This window comes from Anomaloglossus baeobatrachus, chromosome 4, assembly GCF_048569485.1.
Source record: "Anomaloglossus baeobatrachus isolate aAnoBae1 chromosome 4, aAnoBae1.hap1, whole genome shotgun sequence".
Lineage (NCBI taxonomy): Eukaryota > Metazoa > Chordata > Amphibia > Anura > Aromobatidae > Anomaloglossus > Anomaloglossus baeobatrachus.
This window is the reverse complement of record NC_134356.1, coordinates 492,151,287-492,171,677: the sequence shown is the minus strand read 5'-3', so window position 1 is coordinate 492,171,677 and position 20,391 is coordinate 492,151,287. Positions and strand designations below refer to the sequence as shown.

The 20,391-nt window shown below is 45.8% G+C and overlaps 1 protein-coding gene across 2 annotated transcripts in view; it reads left to right on the top strand.

The window, feature by feature from the left end:
* The window catches only part of LOC142303916 (tropomodulin-3-like), a 116,983-nt gene that overhangs the window by 40,740 nt on the left and 55,852 nt on the right, over positions 1-20,391 (top strand). For both annotated transcript variants that reach the window (XM_075345785.1, XM_075345786.1), the window contains exons 2-3: positions 4,442-4,641; positions 9,588-9,744. In XM_075345785.1, coding sequence (XP_075201900.1) covers positions 4,516-4,641; positions 9,588-9,744 — 283 coding nt within the window. In that variant the 5' untranslated portion in view covers positions 4,442-4,515. The remainder of the gene's footprint in view (positions 1-4,441; positions 4,642-9,587; positions 9,745-20,391) is intronic.

Here is a 20,391-nt window from a genome sequence, read left to right as displayed (position 1 = left end):
TTGCAATGCTGTAGTTCTATGGAAATGTTATGGGTAAAAAAATAATTACTGGGAGAAAGTTTGTGTTAAATGGCGTCCTGGTATTATTAAAGGCGGATTCCTGCACCGATATCCATGCATTGCGCAGGCTCTGGATGGCTGTGGAGTTTACTCAGGGCTGGAAAGTGTAATTAAACCTCTCATTGAACATTGTTTCTTCCTGGCTGCTTCCTACAGATAAGAAGTAATAAGTTTCTTGCATTGATAAGCAATTATTTTCTATGTGTGATAAAGGAACAGTAATGGCTTTGGCGGGTCACTTTTCAATGAGAGGACGTTGAACCCATTTTGCGAATTGCACGATGATGAAATAGTTTTTTTTAATTTTTTCTAACTTGATAACTTTCGGTACAGTTACGCTATCATGTACGGTCTCCCGTTGAAGCACATGCGAAACACGTGTCGGGACCGAGTCCACATGTGAGGCTGACAGACTCCCTTTCTGGGTGCTATACATACCACAGGTAGGTCCTTCAGGTGCCAATTTACCCACCACTGTATGACTTTTTTTTTTTTTCTTTTTTTTTTTTTTTTTCTCTGAGATTATTCTGGTGGCGTTACATACTGCTGTACTCAGGCCCTGATTTGGACCTTATCCTGTTGGTTACTGTTTAATGTATGGACATTCCATCATTCCACTAGCCCAGGGAGTATACTATTGATATCTTTTGGTTACTTATATGCCCCCCCCCCCCCCACCCCCCCGGGATATAGTAATACTACTTTCTTACCAGTTTTAGTTAAGGGGTAGTCTGTCTCCCTCCCTGGGACCTTTTTCTCTCTGTCTCATCTAATTAGATTTTAACTATGTATGTCTAACTACTAACTGTCATCACATGTGATTTTTGATATTTGCACTTTTTGTAATAATAAAAACTGTATACTTTTTCACAACTGTGGTACAGTAGTTTTACTTAAAAAACATGATAAATGCCCCTTCTTGTTCACAAGTTTTTGTATCATGTACGAGTGTTGTACAGCCGGTGAAATGATCTTTTTGTGCAGCACATAAATATAATCTTCAGTCTCAGTGGTACATTGTCCCATGTAAACAGATCGCTCAGTGCACATCGTTTATTTTGTTTCGTTTATTATTACTCTAAGCGGGCATTCCGTAACCGCTCTCCAATCGGCAGTCATAGCTCAGTTTTTGTAAGCGGACATGGTCATCCTGAGTTTAAAAATGGATTAATTGTAGAGAAAAGAAATTTGACATTCTACTTTATAGCACTGATGTTTCATGGGAACATGTCAGGTCCCTGATTTCTTATCAGAGATTACAGTACCTAATCTTGGATTAGTTTTGGTTAAGGAATCCCCCTCCGGACTAGTCTTAAGGCCCAGTCACACTAAACAACTTACCAGCGATCCCAACAACGATACAACCCGATAGGGATCGCTGGTAAGTTGCTAGGAGGTCGCTGGTGAGATGTCACACTAAGCGAGGCTGCAGTGATCCCACCAGCAACCTGACCTGGCAGGGATCGCTGGAGCGTCGCTACACGTGGAAGCATGCTGCGCTTGGTAACTAAGGTAAATTTCGGGTAACCAACCCGATATTTACCTTGCTTACCAGCGCACACCGCTTAGCGCTGGCTCCCTGCACACCTAGCCACAGTACACATCGGGTTAATTACCCGATGTGTACTCTGCTACGTGTGCAGGCAGCATGAGCCGGCTTCTGCGGACGCTGGTAACCACGGTAAACATCGGGTAACCAACAAGCCCTTCCCTTGGTTACCAGATATTTACCTTCGTTACCAGCGTCCGCCGCTCTCAGCTGTCAGTGCCGGCTCCTTGTTCCCTGCACTCCTAGCCACAGTACACATTGGGTTAATTACCCGATGTGTACTCCGGCTACGTGTGCAGGGAGCCGGCACTGACAGCTGAGAGCGGCAGACGCTGGTAACGAAAGTAAATATCGGGTAACCAAGGAAAGGGCTTCTTGGTTACCCGATATTTACCTTGGTTACCAGCGTCCGCAGAAGCCGGCTCCTGCTGCCTGCACATTTAGTTGTTGCTCTGTCGCTGTCACACACAGCGATGTGTGCTTCACAGCGGGAGAGCAACAACTAAAAAATGGTCCAGGACATTCAGCAACAACCAGCGACCTCACAGCAGGGGCCAGGTTGTTGCTGGATGTCACACATAGTAACATCGCTAGCAAGTTGTGCCTCAGCAGCGATGTTGCTAGCGATGTTGCTTAGTGTGACGGTACCTTTTTAGGTTAATAGCATATTTCAAGTGACAGTGATTGATGGAAGTTGAGTTTGCATGTATTCAAATATTAGTCTGGGACACCAGGAATTTTTTTTTTAATGTATGGATACATTTCTAAAGTCTAATGGTGTCATTTTGGGAGGAAAGGTTCTTTTTTTAAATAATGTTTCCATCCTACAAGGCCATGACATGCCGCTATGATGTACCACTTTGACTGGCTGGGGGTCTGACCTCTGACACCCCACTGATCCTGAGAGTCAAGGTGCCACAATGTGGTGCTCCCTTTTTAAAGATGCATATGCAAATGAGATTGTTATTCGCTGACACATACTAACATCCATACATTTTCTTTGGACTAAAGCTACCTCTTTCCACTCTGCCATACACTTAAAAGTTTGACTCTGCTATGTGTTTCAAAGGCCGAGGAAACAAAACCTGCTCCAGTACTTACCTGCCCTGAGAACCGCACTCCTAGTCGTACTGCCTGCCTGCGCAGAAGGTGGCCAGGGTACTAGGAGGTATCATGGCACTAAACCTGCGCTCCTTGTCTTTGATTATTCAGGATCGGTGGGGTCCAAGTGGTTCCTCACCATCATAAAATGATAGGATATCTTAAGGATCTGCCTTTAGTTTATAACCTGGGAATCACCTTCAAAGGGAATCTGTCAGCAGGGTCTTGCTACCTCATCTGAGAGCACCATGATGTAGGCAAAGAGATCCTGAATCCAGCGATGTATCACTTAAATTACTGGGTATAGCCATTCAAACAAAATCTGAATTTTTTGCTTTAGTCATGTAGCTGAGCCCAGGAAGCTGTCCCACCCACATGAGGCACTCAATAGAGACTGTACACTGACAGTGAGGGGCCAATCAGAGGAGGGGTGTGCTGGACTGCTCATAACATTGTAGTCCAATCAATGATAAGTTCTGCTGCTTAAACACATAACAAATAAATAGATTGGACCTTGACAAGACAGGTATCCCTGAATTCTATGTTTTAACCTTTGCAGCATGCTGTCTTCAGATTATATAGCAAAATGTGTTGACAGATTCGCTTTTAAAAGGGGTGTTCTGAAGGTCCAGTTTTTTTTTCATCTCTGTTTAGTGCCAGCATCTAAATTACTCTCTAAAATACTTGCATTAAAAATTCTCTAACTACACTACCTAACAGATATCCCCCCCCCCTCCCCCCACGCTCACTACTTCCTCTGACGCTTTGTTTGAGAATCCCATTGCATGTGTCACAATACGGCAGCGGTCACTGCCGCAGTCTTTGCCCCCTTCCTGAAACTTAGTGCCATCCGTGACATTTGTTTCAGGGGTTAGGCTAATCCCAGCTCTGTCCCAACACGTACAGCGTACGATGTCAGTGCTCTCTGTGGTCTGTATAGATGAGCCGTAATAAGCGGGCATCAGAGTGATATCAAAATACCCTGCTTAGGAAGACCAGTAGCGTTGTTTGCAGGGGTGATACTAGTTTATACATGCCAGGTATACTGACATCACTCTGTTGCTGAATGTTACTGCTGATCTGAGCCGGCAATGGAGAGCGCGCTGTCATTGTGTACAGCGTGCAGAAACTAGCCCAGACCCTGAAACTAGTATTGCTGATGACTTTGTTTCACAGTAGGGACAGAAGCTGCGGCAATGACCGCACACTCTGCCCACTGAAGACTCTTAGTTTGAGTTTTCCAGCATGCACTGAGAGTCTCAAATGAAGCATCATCAAAAAAGTACTAGTTTAGATTATGGCAATAAATAGATAAGGATATATAGATGAATATTACTTTTTTCCTCGTACCGCCTCTTCAGAGGATTTATCTACGAAAACCCGTTTTTAAGAACTAGTTTAGTGGCAGACCACCTCGGGTCTGGCTTCTTTATTTCTTTGCAATCAGCTGATGGCACTTTGGGTACCCATGCCCAGACTGCAGCAAGGGAAAGGTGGGATGCTGTGCCAGCTGTTCATGTGGATGTCTTGTAATGGTAGACCTGTCGGATTGTGGGCAGCGACCAGCACATTACTGTCCGAGTAGTTAAACATGTATGTGAAGTCCAACAATGTATTTATTTTGCATGTATGATATATGCTCTGCAATATATTTTACATATATTAATATATTAAAATTGTATTCAAATATTTTTAAGAGTAATTTTTATTTTCATGTTTTGTATTTTCTAGAATTAAAGAAACAGCATTAGGAAGAAATACAGTAGGTGTGGGGTGTTGTGTACACCCAGCGAGTAGCTGAAGCAATGACTATGGCCTTTCGGAAAGATTTGGACAAATACAGGGATATGGATGATGATGAACTGCTTGGAAACCTCTCAGAAGCTGATCTAAAACAACTGGAAAATGTCCTGGAAGAGCTGGATCCAGAGGTGAGAATAGATATGTCTGATATTGTTTTATACAGAAAGACCATTGTCGGTCCGAAGTCAAATTCTACTTGTTGAATTGTATCGAATTTACAAGGACGGCAGAAGGAGCTCGCAGAATGTAGTCTGTAACATGCTGTATCTTCTTCAGAACTGTGTCCTTGGTGACAAGTGATGGTGTATGTGTACAAAGTGGGGATGTAAGACATTGGATGTGCTGTGGGACCCATGTGTGGAGAGTATGGACGTAAGACATTGAATATGCTGTGTGACCTATGTGTGGAGAGTGTGGATGTAAGACATTGAATGTGCTGTGTGACCCATGTATGGAGAGTGTGGACGTAAGACATTGAATGTGCTGTGTGACCCATGTGTGGAGAGTGTGGATGTAAGACATTGAATGTGATGAGTGACCCATCTGTGGAGAGTATGGACGCAAGACATTGAATACGCTGTGTGACCCATGTATGGAGAGTGTGGATGTAAGACATTGAATGTGCGGTGTGACCCATGTGTGGATGTAAGACATTGAATGTGCGGTGTGACCCATGTGTGGATGTAAGACATTGAATGTGCGGTGTGACCCATGTGTGGATGTAAGACATTGAATGTGCGGTGTGACCCATGTGTGGATGTAAGACATTGAATGTGCGGTGTGACCCATGTGTGGATGTAAGACATTGAATGTGCGGTGTGACCCATGTGTGGATGTAAGACATTGAATGTGCGGTGTGACCCATGTGTGGATGTAAGACATTGAATGTGCTGTGCAGACGCAAGACATTGTGCTGTGTGACCCATGTGTGCCAGGTGCGGACATAAGACATTGAATGTGCTGTGTGGCCTAGTACAATTAGTAGTTTGATCTCTGGTGTGAACTACAGCGTTGTAAGGGATTTTCCTGGATCGATAGATTAAACTTTCTGGCTGTATGATTTTCTTTCCAATCAGCCCCGATGTGTGTTTTTGAGACAATCTATTCAGTCTTTTACACTTCGGAATTAATGGCATCCTTGTAGAAGTAATGCCAGAGAGGTCCTCCGTCATTCCATGTCTATTTTCTGGAATCCCCATTGTTATCCTCTATAAACCAACATCAAACCTGGAAGAATTAGTTTTCTTGTTGTTTTCTCAGCTCATAATAGGTGAGCGTATTCTGAGCACACAGTGGTGGAATCTTTCCATCTTTTCCCCACCTCTCCCCATGTTCCAGGCTTCTTGCAGTGTGTTTATACAGAGCTTGAGGTTTGTTACCGTCACGGGCCACTCATAAAGTTATACATAGTATGTGTTAATATGCACTTTTTGGCTGAAGTAGCTTTTCTCACAGGAGCTTTTTTTTTGTGCCAGAATTTAGTATCCTGTCTAATGATCAATTCCTCTAGATTAGGTTTGTCTTTTCTATTTCTTTAAGATGTTTGGTTATGTCTTGAGAGCTCCTGCATGTGAAACGCTGACTGTTTGGCTTCTGTTCTGCATTTCCTGTAGAACATTGTAATCTTTCCCAAGGGTTTGTACTCGGAGCTTTCCTGCCAGAGTTGTGGAGATCCAACTCCACAGTGACATTGTGAAATTGTTAACAGTTTAAAGCTTAGCTCCATTTTTTAGGTTTACATTGCATCGGTGATGAGTGGTGAGCACTACCATGCTCGGGTGGTCGGTACTCGTAACCAGCAGTCGGACACTCGGATGGGCGAGACTTGAGTACCTGAATAATCAGTCAATGAGGAACTTGAGCATTTTTACAGGAAATCTTCCAGAAAAATCCTAGAGATCCCCACTGACTGCCATTATACACGGGTACTTGAGTTGGGCCCATCCAAGCTTCCAACTGCTGGTTACGAGAGCAGAGCATGGTAGTGCTCGCTCATCACTAGTTATTAGGCATTGGCCTTCATGGTAGTGCTCGCTCATCACTAGTTATTGGGCATTGGCTTTCATGGTAGTGCTCGCTCATCACTAGTGTTAGGCATTGGCTTTCATGGTAGTGCTCGCTCATCACTAGTGTTAGGCATTGGCTTTCATGGTAGTGCTCGCACATCACTAGTTATTAGGCATTGTCTTTCATGGTAGTGCTCGCACATCACTAGTTATTAGGCATTGGCTTTCATGGTAGTGCTCGCACATCACTAGTTATTAGGCATTGTCTTTCATGGTAGTGCTCGCACATCACTAGTTATTAGGCATTGTCTTTCATGGTAGTGCTCGCTCATCACTAGTTATTAGGCATTGGCTTTCATGGTAGTGCTCGCTCATCACTAGTTATTGGGCATTGGCTTTCATGGTAGTGCTCGCTCATCACTAGTTATTAGGCATTGTCTTTCATGGTAGTGCTCGCTCATCACTAGTGTTAGGCATTGGCTTTCATGGTAGTGCTCGCTCATCACTTGTTATTAGGCATTGGCTTTCATGGTAGTGCTCGCTCATCACTAGTTATTAGGCATTTGCTTTCATGATAGTGCTCGCTCTTCACTAGTTATTAGGCATTGGCTTTCATGATAGTGCTCGCTCTTCACTAGTTATTAGGCATTGGCTTTCATGATAGTGCTCGCTCATCACTAGTTATTAGGCATTGGCTTTCATGGTAGTGCTCGCTCATCACTAGTTATTAGGCATTGGCTTTCATGGTAGTGCTCGCTCTTCACTTGTTATTAGGCATTGGCTTTCATGAATTGAACACATACAGAGGTCTGCCAGTGAGTGAGATGTTAGGGTTATTAATGCTGGGTTTCCAGCTGAGAGAGCCTGTATAAGGACCTGTGCACATGTTGCAGATTTGTTGGGTTTTTTTCTGTGCAATTTTGTCATAATCTGATAGCAGCAAGGTGAATGAGAATCCTGAAGCCTCATGCAAACGTTGCTTATTTTCTCCTTGCTGATTTAGTGCAGATTTAAGTCTGCTTTATGTAAATTCTTTCAGCGTTTCTGCTGCAGATTTCACTCTTTCATTCCTACTAATGAGGGAGAAAAATCGGCACCAAAAAAGTGGTTTTTTTTTTTTTTTTTCCTTTGCCGCTGTGTTTTTCTTGCCAAGAGATGCAGAAATTTCTGCACCAAATACTTAAAGGAAACCTGTCACCAGATTTGGGCTCTATAAGCTGCGGCCACCAGGGCAGATCAAAGTATTGTAGTGCACCTGCGCAGGACCTCAATACCAGCCTGTGTGCATGACGTAGGACGTGTCATGCACGCCGGCCTCCGAAGAAGGAGGACAAAGATGGCCAAAAGAGGAGGCGCCGGTCTCGGAGAACAGCGCCACTCATTTGACCAATTTGCACCACACCGACCCCCTTGGTGAGTATTATAAAGTGATTTTTATGTTCTACACAGCGGCCTGGGCTCTTATATACAGCATGTTAGAATGCTGTATACAAGAACCCACTGGTGGTGGCCGCAGCTTATAGGGCCCAAATCTGCTGACAGGTTCCCTTCAACATGTGCACACGCCGTAAAGCTGGGGATGCATGTGACTAGTGGTCAGCTGAGCGCTCGCTCTCCTGCCCACACATGATCGCTCTGCCGAGTGTTTGTTTTTTCAATCTCTAAATGGGATGAAGCCCCTTCTGGAAACCTCTGTTTCCTCCAGACACTTCTGACAGCGGCTTATGTACTCAAAAAACGCCAATCCATTTTTTGTTCATTCTCAATTCCCTGACACTTATCTACCCTGTCAGGGAAGAGTCGGGAGGCCCGAAATCAACAGGTTTGGCATACTGTCATGTAGAGTGAATTGGGGAATTAAATCTCATAGCCCCTATGATGTTTTCTGCCAGCTGCAATATCTATATAGATGGGGGGGTATTTCAGGAAAGAAAATTCAGAGGTAGAAATATTATTTACCCAGTTGCACATCCTTTTCAGATGCATTTTGGAAAGCTAATGGTTAATTCTCAACTGAGGGAAATGTCAGTGGAATAATTAGGGTTAATATCGCCATCGATATAATGGAGCAAGTCCAGAGAAGAGCAACCAAGAAAGTAGAGGGTCTGCAAACCATGTGATATGAAGACCAACTAAAAGAACTAGGGATGTTTAGTTTGAAAAACAAAAGGCTGAGAGGAGACTTAATAGCGGGCTACAAATATCTGAAAGGTAGTCACAGAGCAGAGGGAACCACCCTATTCTCATTAGCACAAGGAAGTACAAGATGCAATTGGATGAAACTTAAAGGAAGGAGATTCAGATTAGACATTAGGAAAAACTTTCTGACAGTGAGGGCAGTCAGGGAGTGGAACAGGCGACCACAGGAGGTGGTGAGCTCTCCATCAATGGAAATCTTCAAGCGGAATCTGGATAAACATATAGCTGGGATGATCTATATGCCCGATGGGCCTTGAGGTCCCTTCCAATTCTACCATTCTATGATTCCATTTCAGGGGTTCATGGTAGTAAATCTGAAGGTGTAGCTGGTTTTCCTTTTTTTTACAGTTCAAGAAACTAAATTCCCTGTGCTCTGAATGTCTTCAGTTAGTGAAGTGTCCATAAAATATCACATTTACTATTCGAAATAAGAAATGTTCATGTATTTTTAGAGTAAAGGTGATGGCAGGATTTAAGTCCCCCTTACATTTTTAGATCTATGGAGAGTTATGTCACCTGACTTTCCCATAGACAGGAGCCATCGCCCTGCCACCGCTCTTGTGTCCTCTATGAAAGAGCCGCTGCCAAATATCTCTGGCACTGGCTTATCCCTAAGAGCACAAAGGTTTGGCAGTCTGTGTGCATGAGATTTCTGAAATCTTACAGCTATTGGCTGGATGTGTGTGTCCGTCCATCGCACTAGAAGGGTGTGCCACGGGTACTGTGGTGACATACCATTACTCTTTTTTTATATGTTGCACTAATGGAAATCTTTACGTAGTATTACAGGACCATATAATACACTCAGCTCTGTGATGACATGATCCACACCCTGACAACCCTACTAACTGATGTTTTCCTTCTCCCAGAATGCACTGCTGCCAGCTGGATTTCGACAGAAGGAACAAACGCAAAAGAAAGCCACAGGCGCTTTTGACAGAGAACGTTTGCTGGATTTCTTGGAAAAGGACGCTCTTACCCAAAAAGACAGGGAAGACTATATACCATTTACTGGAGAGAAAAAAGGTACACCATATTTTTATGCTATAATCATCATGTATTGCCTTCTATAGGCTGTGAAATGTATTTTATCATTCACCTTGTTAACGTCAAGTTATTGAGACTGAAGAACAAGTGTCTGTGCACTCCCTGGTTATACCTTTTTGTGTCTCGCAGGAGCCCGTAGGTCAATAAACCTAGAAATGTAGTTTTGATTATACCAACACTTGTACATTTCCTTGAGAAATTAAAGGGAACCTGTCAGGTGCAATATGCACCAGAACCACGAGCAGTTCTGTGTGCATATTGCTAATCACTGCCTAACTGTCCCTGTATACACTAGCATAGATAAAGAGATCATTAGAAAAAGTATTTCTAAAGATCTTTTATTGTATGCTAATGAGCTCGGGGACTAGTCCCAAGGGCACTGCATCCCTTGCTAGTCGGCCCCATTAGCATGTTAGCACGCTCCTGTGGGCATGCTAACATGCTAATGAATACGCAGCGTCACAGGATGATCTCACTCACTTCTAAGCTGCCCGGCGCTTGATTTCGGCTCAGTGTGCATGACCCCGGAGTTTTGGTCATGCGCACTACTTCAGTTTGAAGCCAGGACGCATACACCCGGCTTCATAGTGCGCATGACCCAAACTCCGGGTTCATGCGCACTGAGCCAAAATCCAGCGTCGGACGCGATGGCAGTGGAGAGGTGAGTGAGATCACCCTGTGACGCTGCGTATTCATTAGCATGATGGCACACCCACAGGGACATACTAACATGCTAATGAGGCGACTGGCAAGGGGAACTAACACCCCGGGGACTAGTGCCATCGCTCATTAGCATAACGGAGGGGAGGGGGTGGGCAGCACATAACGGAGGGGGGGGGTGGGCAGCACATAACGGAGGGGGGGGTGGGCAGCACATAACGGAGGGGAGGGGGCGGGCAGCACATCACGAGGGGGAAGGGGTAGGTAGCACATCACGAGGGTGAGAGGTGGGGATGTGGGCAGCAGATCAGGGAGAGCGGTGGCAGATCGCGGAGGGCGGCGGATCGGGAGGCTTTTCGCCGGTTTGATACAGTGCAATGGCAGCGCGGCAACTTCCGGGTCCCATGCTCCGGTCACATAACAGCATGGGACCGGAGCTTGTCGCCCTGCCATTGCACTGTATACACTCACTGGGCTGGCGTGCTGCAGGACCGACCAGTGAAGCTGAGGGGGGCGGTCACCGGCAACAGGTCCACTGTGATTGGATAGATCGGTCACAAGGCCGATCTCTCCAATCAGAGCTGCTGGAGCTGGGGGAGGGTGATCCAGGGAGGTCACCCAGCTCCAGCCAATGGCCAGTGCTACAGCTGCACTGATCAGGGCTTGATTTCAATGTTTCAGACACTTTCAATGGCTGGAACATTACAGTGGCTGTGATTGGTTGAGCGGCGTTCGTCAGCCAATCACAGTCTCCGTAGGTCCGGGGAGGAGGCACCACCCCTCCTGAGGTCAGGTACAGGTCCCCTCCTCCCCGAATCTGCGGTTTGTGTGAACCGATCGCAGTCACCGGGGCTCCGGTGCCGCGATTTCGCCATGACGGAAAGATCTGTCATGGGTCTTTAAGTACCAGGGCACCATGACTGATCTTTCCGTCAAAGGTCGTGAAGGAGTTAATTTTCAAAGGGGTCAATGGGGGGTGATTTGAACTTTTTAGGTTTTTTTTTTTAAACTTTTTTTTATTTTATTTTACTAGTCCACCGGAAGGACTATAAGGATCAGCAGTCTGATCGCTTGTTCCTTTCTGTAGATCACAGCTGCAGAGCTGAGATCTGTAGAAAAGCTGCTCTCCTCTTACAGCCAGCGTTCTGCCGGCAGTAAGAGGAAGTGACTCATGATAGCTATAGGAGTCATCACATGGCTCTGTGCTACCATGGCAACCATAGGAAGTGACGTGATCCCATCACGTGACTTCCGATGGCGCCGGGTAAGTGAATGATTAACGCGGCGCACTGTTTCATTTCGCTGTCACATTTTGATCGCGAAATGCATGGGGTTAACAGGCGTGAGTGAAACGCGAATCCACTCATGCCTGATAGCCGCACCTGTCAGCTGTTAAAATCAGCTGACATGTGCAGGTATTGCTGCCCGTGGCAGCCAGCGGGGATTAACCTGACACTTTCCATGACGTACCCAGTACGTCATGTCTCGTGAAGAGGCCAATATATGGGATGGGAATACCTATTTAATAGGGACATTTCCAATTGGGGTAAAAAAAATTTCTTTGCAAAAAGTCTTTCAAATAGAGCAGTATTTCAGCTTCTAGTGTCAGAAAAGCAACTGTGCAGCGTAATCCACATGTAATGATGTAGCTTTTAGCAGCTCTAATATTTGATGACCTCTGCTTTCTAGTTAGTTTTATACACAGCAAGTGTCGGGCACCATGCTCACATGTGTTGGTAACTGATTAACCCTGCGTGGGTTCCTTGCCGATGACATGAGTCAGACGTGAGAACTGCGCTGCCATAAACCATTAGAAACCAATTCCAACTCCATAAATGGAATCCGGAGGGATGCCCTCACCTCACAGATCACCTAATCCAGTCTATTACATCACTGGTAATACTGGGACAAGCTTCATAAGGGCAGAATGTGATGGCATAGACTGATATTCACATTGGGGAGCTCATCTTCCAAATTATATTGGTTAAATAGTTGATATTTATCATAAACTCTTTATCTGACTATACCATTCCTACCATACACTGGTATCACTATTCTGCCAGTCTATGACCTTTTTAATGAAATGACGATGCCACACAGCCCGCCAAATCTTGCTCCTGAGCAGGCATACTCCACTCTGCCGCGTCGAGGGCAGATCAAAGGCCTGAAATCAGCATGCGCCGGGAGAGGCCAAAAAGCGCTAACCAAAACCGGTGCATACACGTTACAGTATCTTGCTCGGCCCTCAGCAGGATAGAGAAGTACGCCGGTGCAGGAGTGATATTGCGGCACTGTGCGGATAACATAGGCCTCATCATCCACATGACGTAGGGCAGAAGAATGGCAATTACTGGGATACAGGAGGTGCTGAGCTACACCAGTGACACCCACCGGACTGCGCCGTATGGAGGATTATAAAAGGTATTTTTTGGCATATGCAGAGCGGTTGGGGACTTGTGGACAGGTTGCTAGAGTGCTGGAAAAGAGGCGTTAAAGGTGGTGGCTTTAGTTTATCTTGGAAAAATCTGGTAACAGGTTATTTTTTAGGGTACGCTCACACGAGTGTATGATTGCACGTGTGCAGAGAGAAAACCTCGCATTGCACGCTGCTCCATGTACGACAATAGTGCAGCTCAGATCTGTGAGTTTTTCTTCAGCCCTAATCGGACTGAGGAAAAAATCGCAGCATGCTGAGATTGTCAGCGAGAGCCGTATCAGTCACACCCATACAAGTCTGGGTGTGAGTGAAACAGCAGACCGCACTTGGATGACATCTGAGTGCAGCGCGATATACACACAGGCTGACAATGGAGGAGATTAATCCCTTTCTCTCCTCTGCAGCTGTGATCTGATCACGTCTCCCTACATTTCCTTCCCCCTCCCCTCCATAGACTTCTATAGCCGACATGTGTACTTCAGCCCTTTGCCGAAGACAGATCTGTAGACTTATTTGAGCAGTTTTTGAGAGTGAATTACCAGTCAAGACTCCCCTTTTTACTATTCATTGGGGAAAGTAGTCATTTTCTACAATGAAATATAAGAAAGTTTCTTGGCTTTGTATTGGTAATTCTTGAAAAATACTAAGTGTAGTTACTCGTTGTCTTGTAAATGTGTTTGTTTACAGTTTTAGTGTGACAGTTGTGTGTTGTCTAAGCCTTATTCTGCATTAGTTCTGGTTTGTAGGTTTATCTAGTTTGTCTTTATGCAGAGCATAGTGTGACGGTTTAGGAGGCAGGGATGTGTTTTATTACAGTGTTTATGTATAGCTGTAACCTTTGCTCGGCATTCTTATAGTCGCTTTATTTTATATGAGGAGGAAAGCATTCAGCGTTACTTTGTTGTGGGCATAGGCAGAAAATTAGACTTCCAAAGTCATCTAGAGGTCCTCCTACTGCTGGCATGAACCCGTTCTGCTCGTTTTATGAAAACACAGTTGTTTGTGTTTTGTGCCCTGGTGATTAATTTTGTGCTTGCCTGATATCAGGCCCTCAGTCTTGACTCACAGATCTTGTCTTTACCTGCAGACATAATAGCTGCTGGTTCCGAACTAGATCATACTTGAAGATCTGATAGTTGATTTTACTCATTAGTTTCTGGGTCCTCCATGTAAAGAGACTTAAAGGGAATTTGTCACCAGGTTTTTGTTCCCTCATCTGAGAGCAGCATAATATAGAGACCCTGATTCTAGCGATGTCACTTACTGAGCTGTTTCTTGTCATTTTGATAAAATCAATGTTTTCTCTGCTGCAGATCTAGCAGTTATACAGCGCTCATGAATATGTGGTCCATGCACTTAAGATACCGGTTTGTCAAATATCCGTTTGACCAACAGCAATCTCCCCAATAAATCTGCCAGGTCACATCAGCCAAACATACAATAAAACTGATGCAGAGCCTATTCCCTATATGGAACTAATGGTCCTTCTGCTTGCCAGGGACTTCCAGACTGCCCCTGATATACAGTTGATTATTGGGTTATCTGGCTTAAAGTGGTTGTCTACTACTTTTGATATTGATCACCTATCCTAAATATCAGTCATCTATATTAAAGTAGTGAGCAACCATCTTAAATCATCAGGACTTGGCAACATTTAACTATTTATTGGGCAAACAAAAGTAATAGTTAAGGAAGAACCATCTTGTATAGCAGAGGATCCTTAACCCCAGGGAACGTGTAGGCATATGCGGGAAAGTAGTTGGCTACATACAGCGATAGTTTGTACTGTAACTTTGCTTCATTCCAGTCACTGAATACCAAACTGCAGCATCACAATTGGCAGTATGAGCAAACTGCTGACTGCGAGTATCCTTGGGTGGCATACCTTTACTGATAATATTGTTACAGTGTCCCAGAGGTGCCCAATCTTTCTGCCCTTGAGAGCCACATTAAAGGCCACGTCTCACTAAGCAACATCGCTAGCAACATCGCTGCTGAGGCACGACTTTTGTGATGTAACAGTGATGTCGCTGTGTGTGACATCCAACAACGACCTGGCCCCTGCTGTGAGGTCGCCGGTTGTTGCTGAATGTCCTGGACCATTTTTTAGTTGTTGCTCTCCCGCTGTGAAGCACACATCACTGTCTGTGACAGCGACAGAGCAACAACTGAATGTGCAGGCAGCAGGGAGCCGGCTTCTGCGGATGCTGGTAACCAATGTAAATATTGGGTAACCAAGAAGCCCTTTCCTTGGTTACCTGATATTTACCTTCGTTACCAGCATCCACCGCTCTCCCGCTGTCAGTGCCGGCTCCCTGCACACATAGCCAGACTACACATCGGGTAATTAACCCGATGTGTACTCTGGCTAGGAGTGCAGGAAGCCAGCGCTAAGCTGTGTGCGCTGGTAACCAAGGTAAATATCGGGTTGGTTACCCGATATTTACCTTAGTTACCAAGCGCAGCATCGCTTCCACGCGGCGCTGCTGGCTGGTCACTGGTTGCTGGTGAGATCTGCCTGTGTGACAGCTCACCAGCAACCCGTGTAGCAACGCTCCAGCGATCCCTGCCAGGTCAGGTTGCTGGTGGGATCGCTGGAGCGTCGCTTAGTGTGACTGTACCTTAAGCTCTGAGAGAAGGTTGCGCGCTCCATTCAGCTTCCCCCCTCCCACAGTAGTGACAACCAAAACATTTCCACAGAAAAAGCCACACCAAGGCAGTGTACCGATATCCAGGGGTTCCTACCTTCATTCAGATCTGCTCTTCTGTGTGGGGCTACTCACAAGTCACCATCTGTAGACCTGCTCTTCATAGCAGTTTGCAGGACCTGGTCTTAATGCATCAAGCTGGAGGACAGCCATGAGCCACAAATCACAGGCCCATGAGCCACATGTGGCTCTCAAACCACAGGTTGGGAACCCCTGCCCTATCCATCCATTTAAAACCCTATTTAAACACTTTGTTCCAACTTCTTTTTTCAGGAGCGCACTGCTCCCCTGCCTTCAGGCTTCCTGTAAGGCGGGCTTTGCACGTTGCGACATCGCAAGCCGATGCTGCAATGTCGCACGTGGCAGTCCCCGCCCCCGGCGCAGGTACGATATCTTGTGATAGCTGGCGTAGCGAAAATTATCGCTACTCCAGCTTCACATGCACTCACCTGCCCTGCGACCGTCGCTCTGGCCGGTGACCCGCCTCCTTCCTAAGGGGGCGGATCGTGCGGCGTCACAGCGACGTCACACGGCAGGCGGCCAATAGCGGCGGAGGGGCGGAGATGAGCAAGATGTAAACATCCCGCCCACCTCCTCCTTCCACATAGCAGCCGGCGGCAGGTAAGGTGATGGTCCTCGCTCCTGCGGCTTCATACACATTGATGTGTGCTGCCGCAGGAACAAGGAACTACATCGTAGCTGTCGCTGCAGCATAATTATGAAAAAGTCGGAGCTTGCAACGATGATACGATAACGACGCTTTTTCGCTCGTTAATCGTATCATCTAGCATTTACACACTACGATCTCGAAAGTGACGCCGGATTTGACCCCACCGACATCGCACGTGCGATGTTGGAACGTGCAAAGCCGCCCTTAGTCTGAAGACCTGAGGTGGTGCGGCTGATCCAAACTGGATGCTCCTGCAGCATGAGGGAAGTGCAGGGGCACTGAAGAAGGCTGTACCTAAAGCATAGAGCCTGTGAGCTGCACTCTCTTTTTGGCTCGATAACCAGTCAGCTTGAGACCAGAGTGAGACCTGTAACCCACCCATCGAGCTGTACACAGTAGAATTAGAAATTCTCTAGTTGAGAATGTAGAGGGTTTTTAATAAGGCTGCTTTCACATTTCGTTTTCACCTACGTTCAGTGGTGCTGTTGGAGCTCCTGTCCAAACACCCTCGCAAAACATGTTTCAGACCCATGCGCCGACGGGCCATTGACTATAATGGAGCGGACTGAGTCAGCGTGTGCTCTGTCTTGCACCATTTTTAGGGGTATACACTTTCTGCAGTCGGACACACAGAAGTTGTCAGCATAGTAGGCATAAACATGGCTTTGGGGTACAGACAGCACTGGGGGGCACGTCTAGCAGCACTTGGGGGCACAGACATCTCTGTGGGGGGAGGGGCGGTAGGCAACACTGGGGGTTGCACACAGAACTGGTGGGACACACATCACCGGATGGTGGGCGCCGAGCCCACAGCACAGCGAATGTGGGAATTTAAAGGGCCGGCAGCCTAACCACTGCTGCTGCCCCCGGGAATCTACCCGGGGGCTGCAAAAAAGGTCTTCGTAGGCGGCATATGGCTCGCGGGCCGGAGGTTCCCTACCCCTGGTGTAGGGTAACAGGGTCCAAAACTTTAGAAGTTTTTGTCATTCCCCTTGTCCAATTTTTCAAAAATGACTGCGATTGAACATAATGCTCAAAGTAATGTTCATGGCAGCCACCCCGAGCAGAGTATGGAATATATTGTAAGCTGGTTATTCTGTTGCTGGCGAAAGCCTGGTTTAGCTTGAGGCACCAAGGTACTGGGTTTTTTTTGTGTTGTGTTTTTTTTCTTTTTATTTAGCTGTGGAGTACAGGTTTGCTAATTTTAGCAAAACACAAGTTGTAAGGGAAAACCGCAAAGGCGAGTGTTCCCTGCCAGGACTGCATACCCCCTCTGTGTTTTGCAGCCTGTTCCTTTCCTGTACTTTGATGTGGTCATAATACACTCTTTGCCCACAGGTCTGTTCTACAGTCGCACTACATCAGACAAGCTATTAATGGATTACATGGCAGATTAGTTTAACAGAGTAAATCTCTACAAAATATTATCCGTGTCGCCCTTCATTAGTAAACCTTTAAGAAGCCGACTTTTGATCAAACTATTAAATAATATACACTGAGTAAATGTGATCTCTGCAAGAAAGGTATAATTTGTTTGGCGGACAAGCACCTATAATGTCATACCCCTACATCCCTGCATAAATCGTGCTAACAGACTCCCTTTATAAATCAGTGGCTACGCTTTTACTCCAAGGAAGAGTTAAAATCGTCTGAAATTCTTTCAGGCTACTTTTCCCATTGAGAATGCATATATGGTCAGCCAAGCATGCAGATATATGAAGCTAGGAGTCACGAGGAATAGCTGTGGGCTGAAACCATCTAACGTCTGTGGTCATCTTCATGGTGCTTAGGCGATGAGTGTCCTTTTATTATCTGTATAAGTCACATCCATTTCTTTCAATTGGTAAATGGAGAATAATTCATTATATTTGCATTTTTTTTTTATTGGGTAGATAATAGAGAGTAATAATACACAATAATTAGAAGAAGAGAATCCACATTCTTGTATATCAGAGGAGCCAAGCATTCCACAATTGAGTTTATAAGTCCGGGGTCCACTATGAACCTATGTCTACATGATTCTGCTATCTCCAGATCTGTGCTGTCGTCAGTCTTGGCCTTTTGCAGCTTTTGTTTCTGGTGTGCCGCTGTTGACATCCCGGAGGAAGGACACCGGTGTAAGGCTGGTTTCACACTACGTTTATTTAACATCCGTCCTTAACGTTATTTTAGCGGACAAGCGGATCCAGTGCAAATGCGTTTTCATTTCAATGCATTTGCAATGGACTCGCGTTAACATGCGTTCACCTGCGTTTGCGTGCGTTATAGTGAGGATCCAGTGACTTACAGTTTTTTAACATGTTTCAAAAACGCTACTTGTAGCGTTTTTGAGCTCTGTCCAAATACTGCAAATTGCTGGATCCTGACTATAACGCACGCAAACGCAGGTGAACGCTGGCGTGCTGATAGACAGGATCCTGCTTTTGTACTGAGCATGCCCAGAAAGTACTGAGCATGCCCAGAACCAGTCTCGCGTGATCTGTCTCTCCCTCCTCTTCCCTCCCTCACCCTCTCTCTCTCTATCTCTGTCTTTCCCCCTTCCTCCCCTTCCTCTCTCTCCCACCTGAGAGCTGCGGACACTCGTAACCAAGGTAAATATCGCGTAACCACTTCTCTTAGTTACCCGATGTTTACGTTGGTTACGCGTGCAGGCAGCCCTGCTCCTAGCAGCTGCAGACACTCGTAACCAAGATAAATATCGGGTATCCAAGGCCGATGTTTACCTTGGTTACCAGCGTCTGCAGCTGTCAGAAGCCTCCTCCCAGTCTAGCTCCCCTCACTCCCGATCACATGACTCCAATGCCCGCCCCTAAACATCCAGTGCAGGATCCTGCAAAATAACATATGCGTTTGCATACGTTATTTGCTGTAAAAGCAGGATCCGTACTTCCGCTAAAAAAACGTTTTCAACGGATGTTAAAAAGATGTAGTGTGAAACTAGCCTTAGACGCCATTACACCTGGGCACCGAATCACTGCGAGTCTGTCTTGAGCATAGAAGCACCGATGTCCCAGCTGGAGGTGCACAACGGACCACTGATAACCCCATCCGAGATGCCCACATGGAATTCATGACTTCAACTTGTATAAGGTCTCCCAAGCAGAAGGATGTTCACTGCCTCATGTGCAGGGCATTGCAGGATCTTAGGTATCCATGGTCATCCATTCTTATATATCAGCTCTGTATTGGTGTGCATGCAATCATCTTGCACAGTAAATGTACAGTGCGCTGTATACAGATTGGAGAGTACGGTTTATATTTGGACTGAAACAGAAAGGGAGCTGTCAGTTCTTTTATGTTTCCTTAATAGACTATCGAGGGATGAAGGATGCTGGCTAAGAGCAAACACTATAGTCCCTTTATTAGGATGTGTAATGTTTGGTAAGTAAGGTGAGGTGTGGGAGTGTTTGTATTATTGCGGCATTGTGCGCGGTTCAGGCAGTTCAGTACAAGCTGATAATATGGGGTTGGTTTGTTTCTGAATGATATCATCCTAGCTACTGCAATATTATAGTGTTTGGCTTGGCGGAATAAAATAACATGCAGGTCTTTGTCTGTCCTGTCGATTCTTTCTAAGTCCCTGGAAGTTTGCCAACCATTATACCAACACTGCATAGTGTATGAATGGTACTTAAAGTGAACCTGTCAGGTGCAATATGCTCACAGAGCCACGAGCATTACTGGGTACATATTACTAATCCCTAAACTGTCCCAGCCTATAGCAACATAGATAAACAGATCTTTAGAAAAACTATTTCTAAAGATCTCGTATGATATGCTAATGAGGCCATGGACTAGTCACAAAAGTGTTAGTTCTCTTAGCTAGTCGGCCCCCTTAGCATGTAAACACGCCCCCTATGGGCGTACTAACATGCTCATGAATGTGCAGCATCAGAGGATGGTTGCGCTCACCTCTCAGCTGCCATCCGAGTCCTGGATTTCAGCTCAGTGCGCATGATCCCAGACTTTTGGCCATGCGCACTATGAAGCCAGGTATACGCACCCTGGCTTCAAACTCCTATAGGTTGCATGACCGAAAGTTCGGGATCATGCGCACTGAATCAAAATCCAGGACTCTAATGCGATGGCACGTGAGAGGTGAGCACGACCATCCTCTAACGCTGCACATTCATTAGCATGTTAGTATGCCC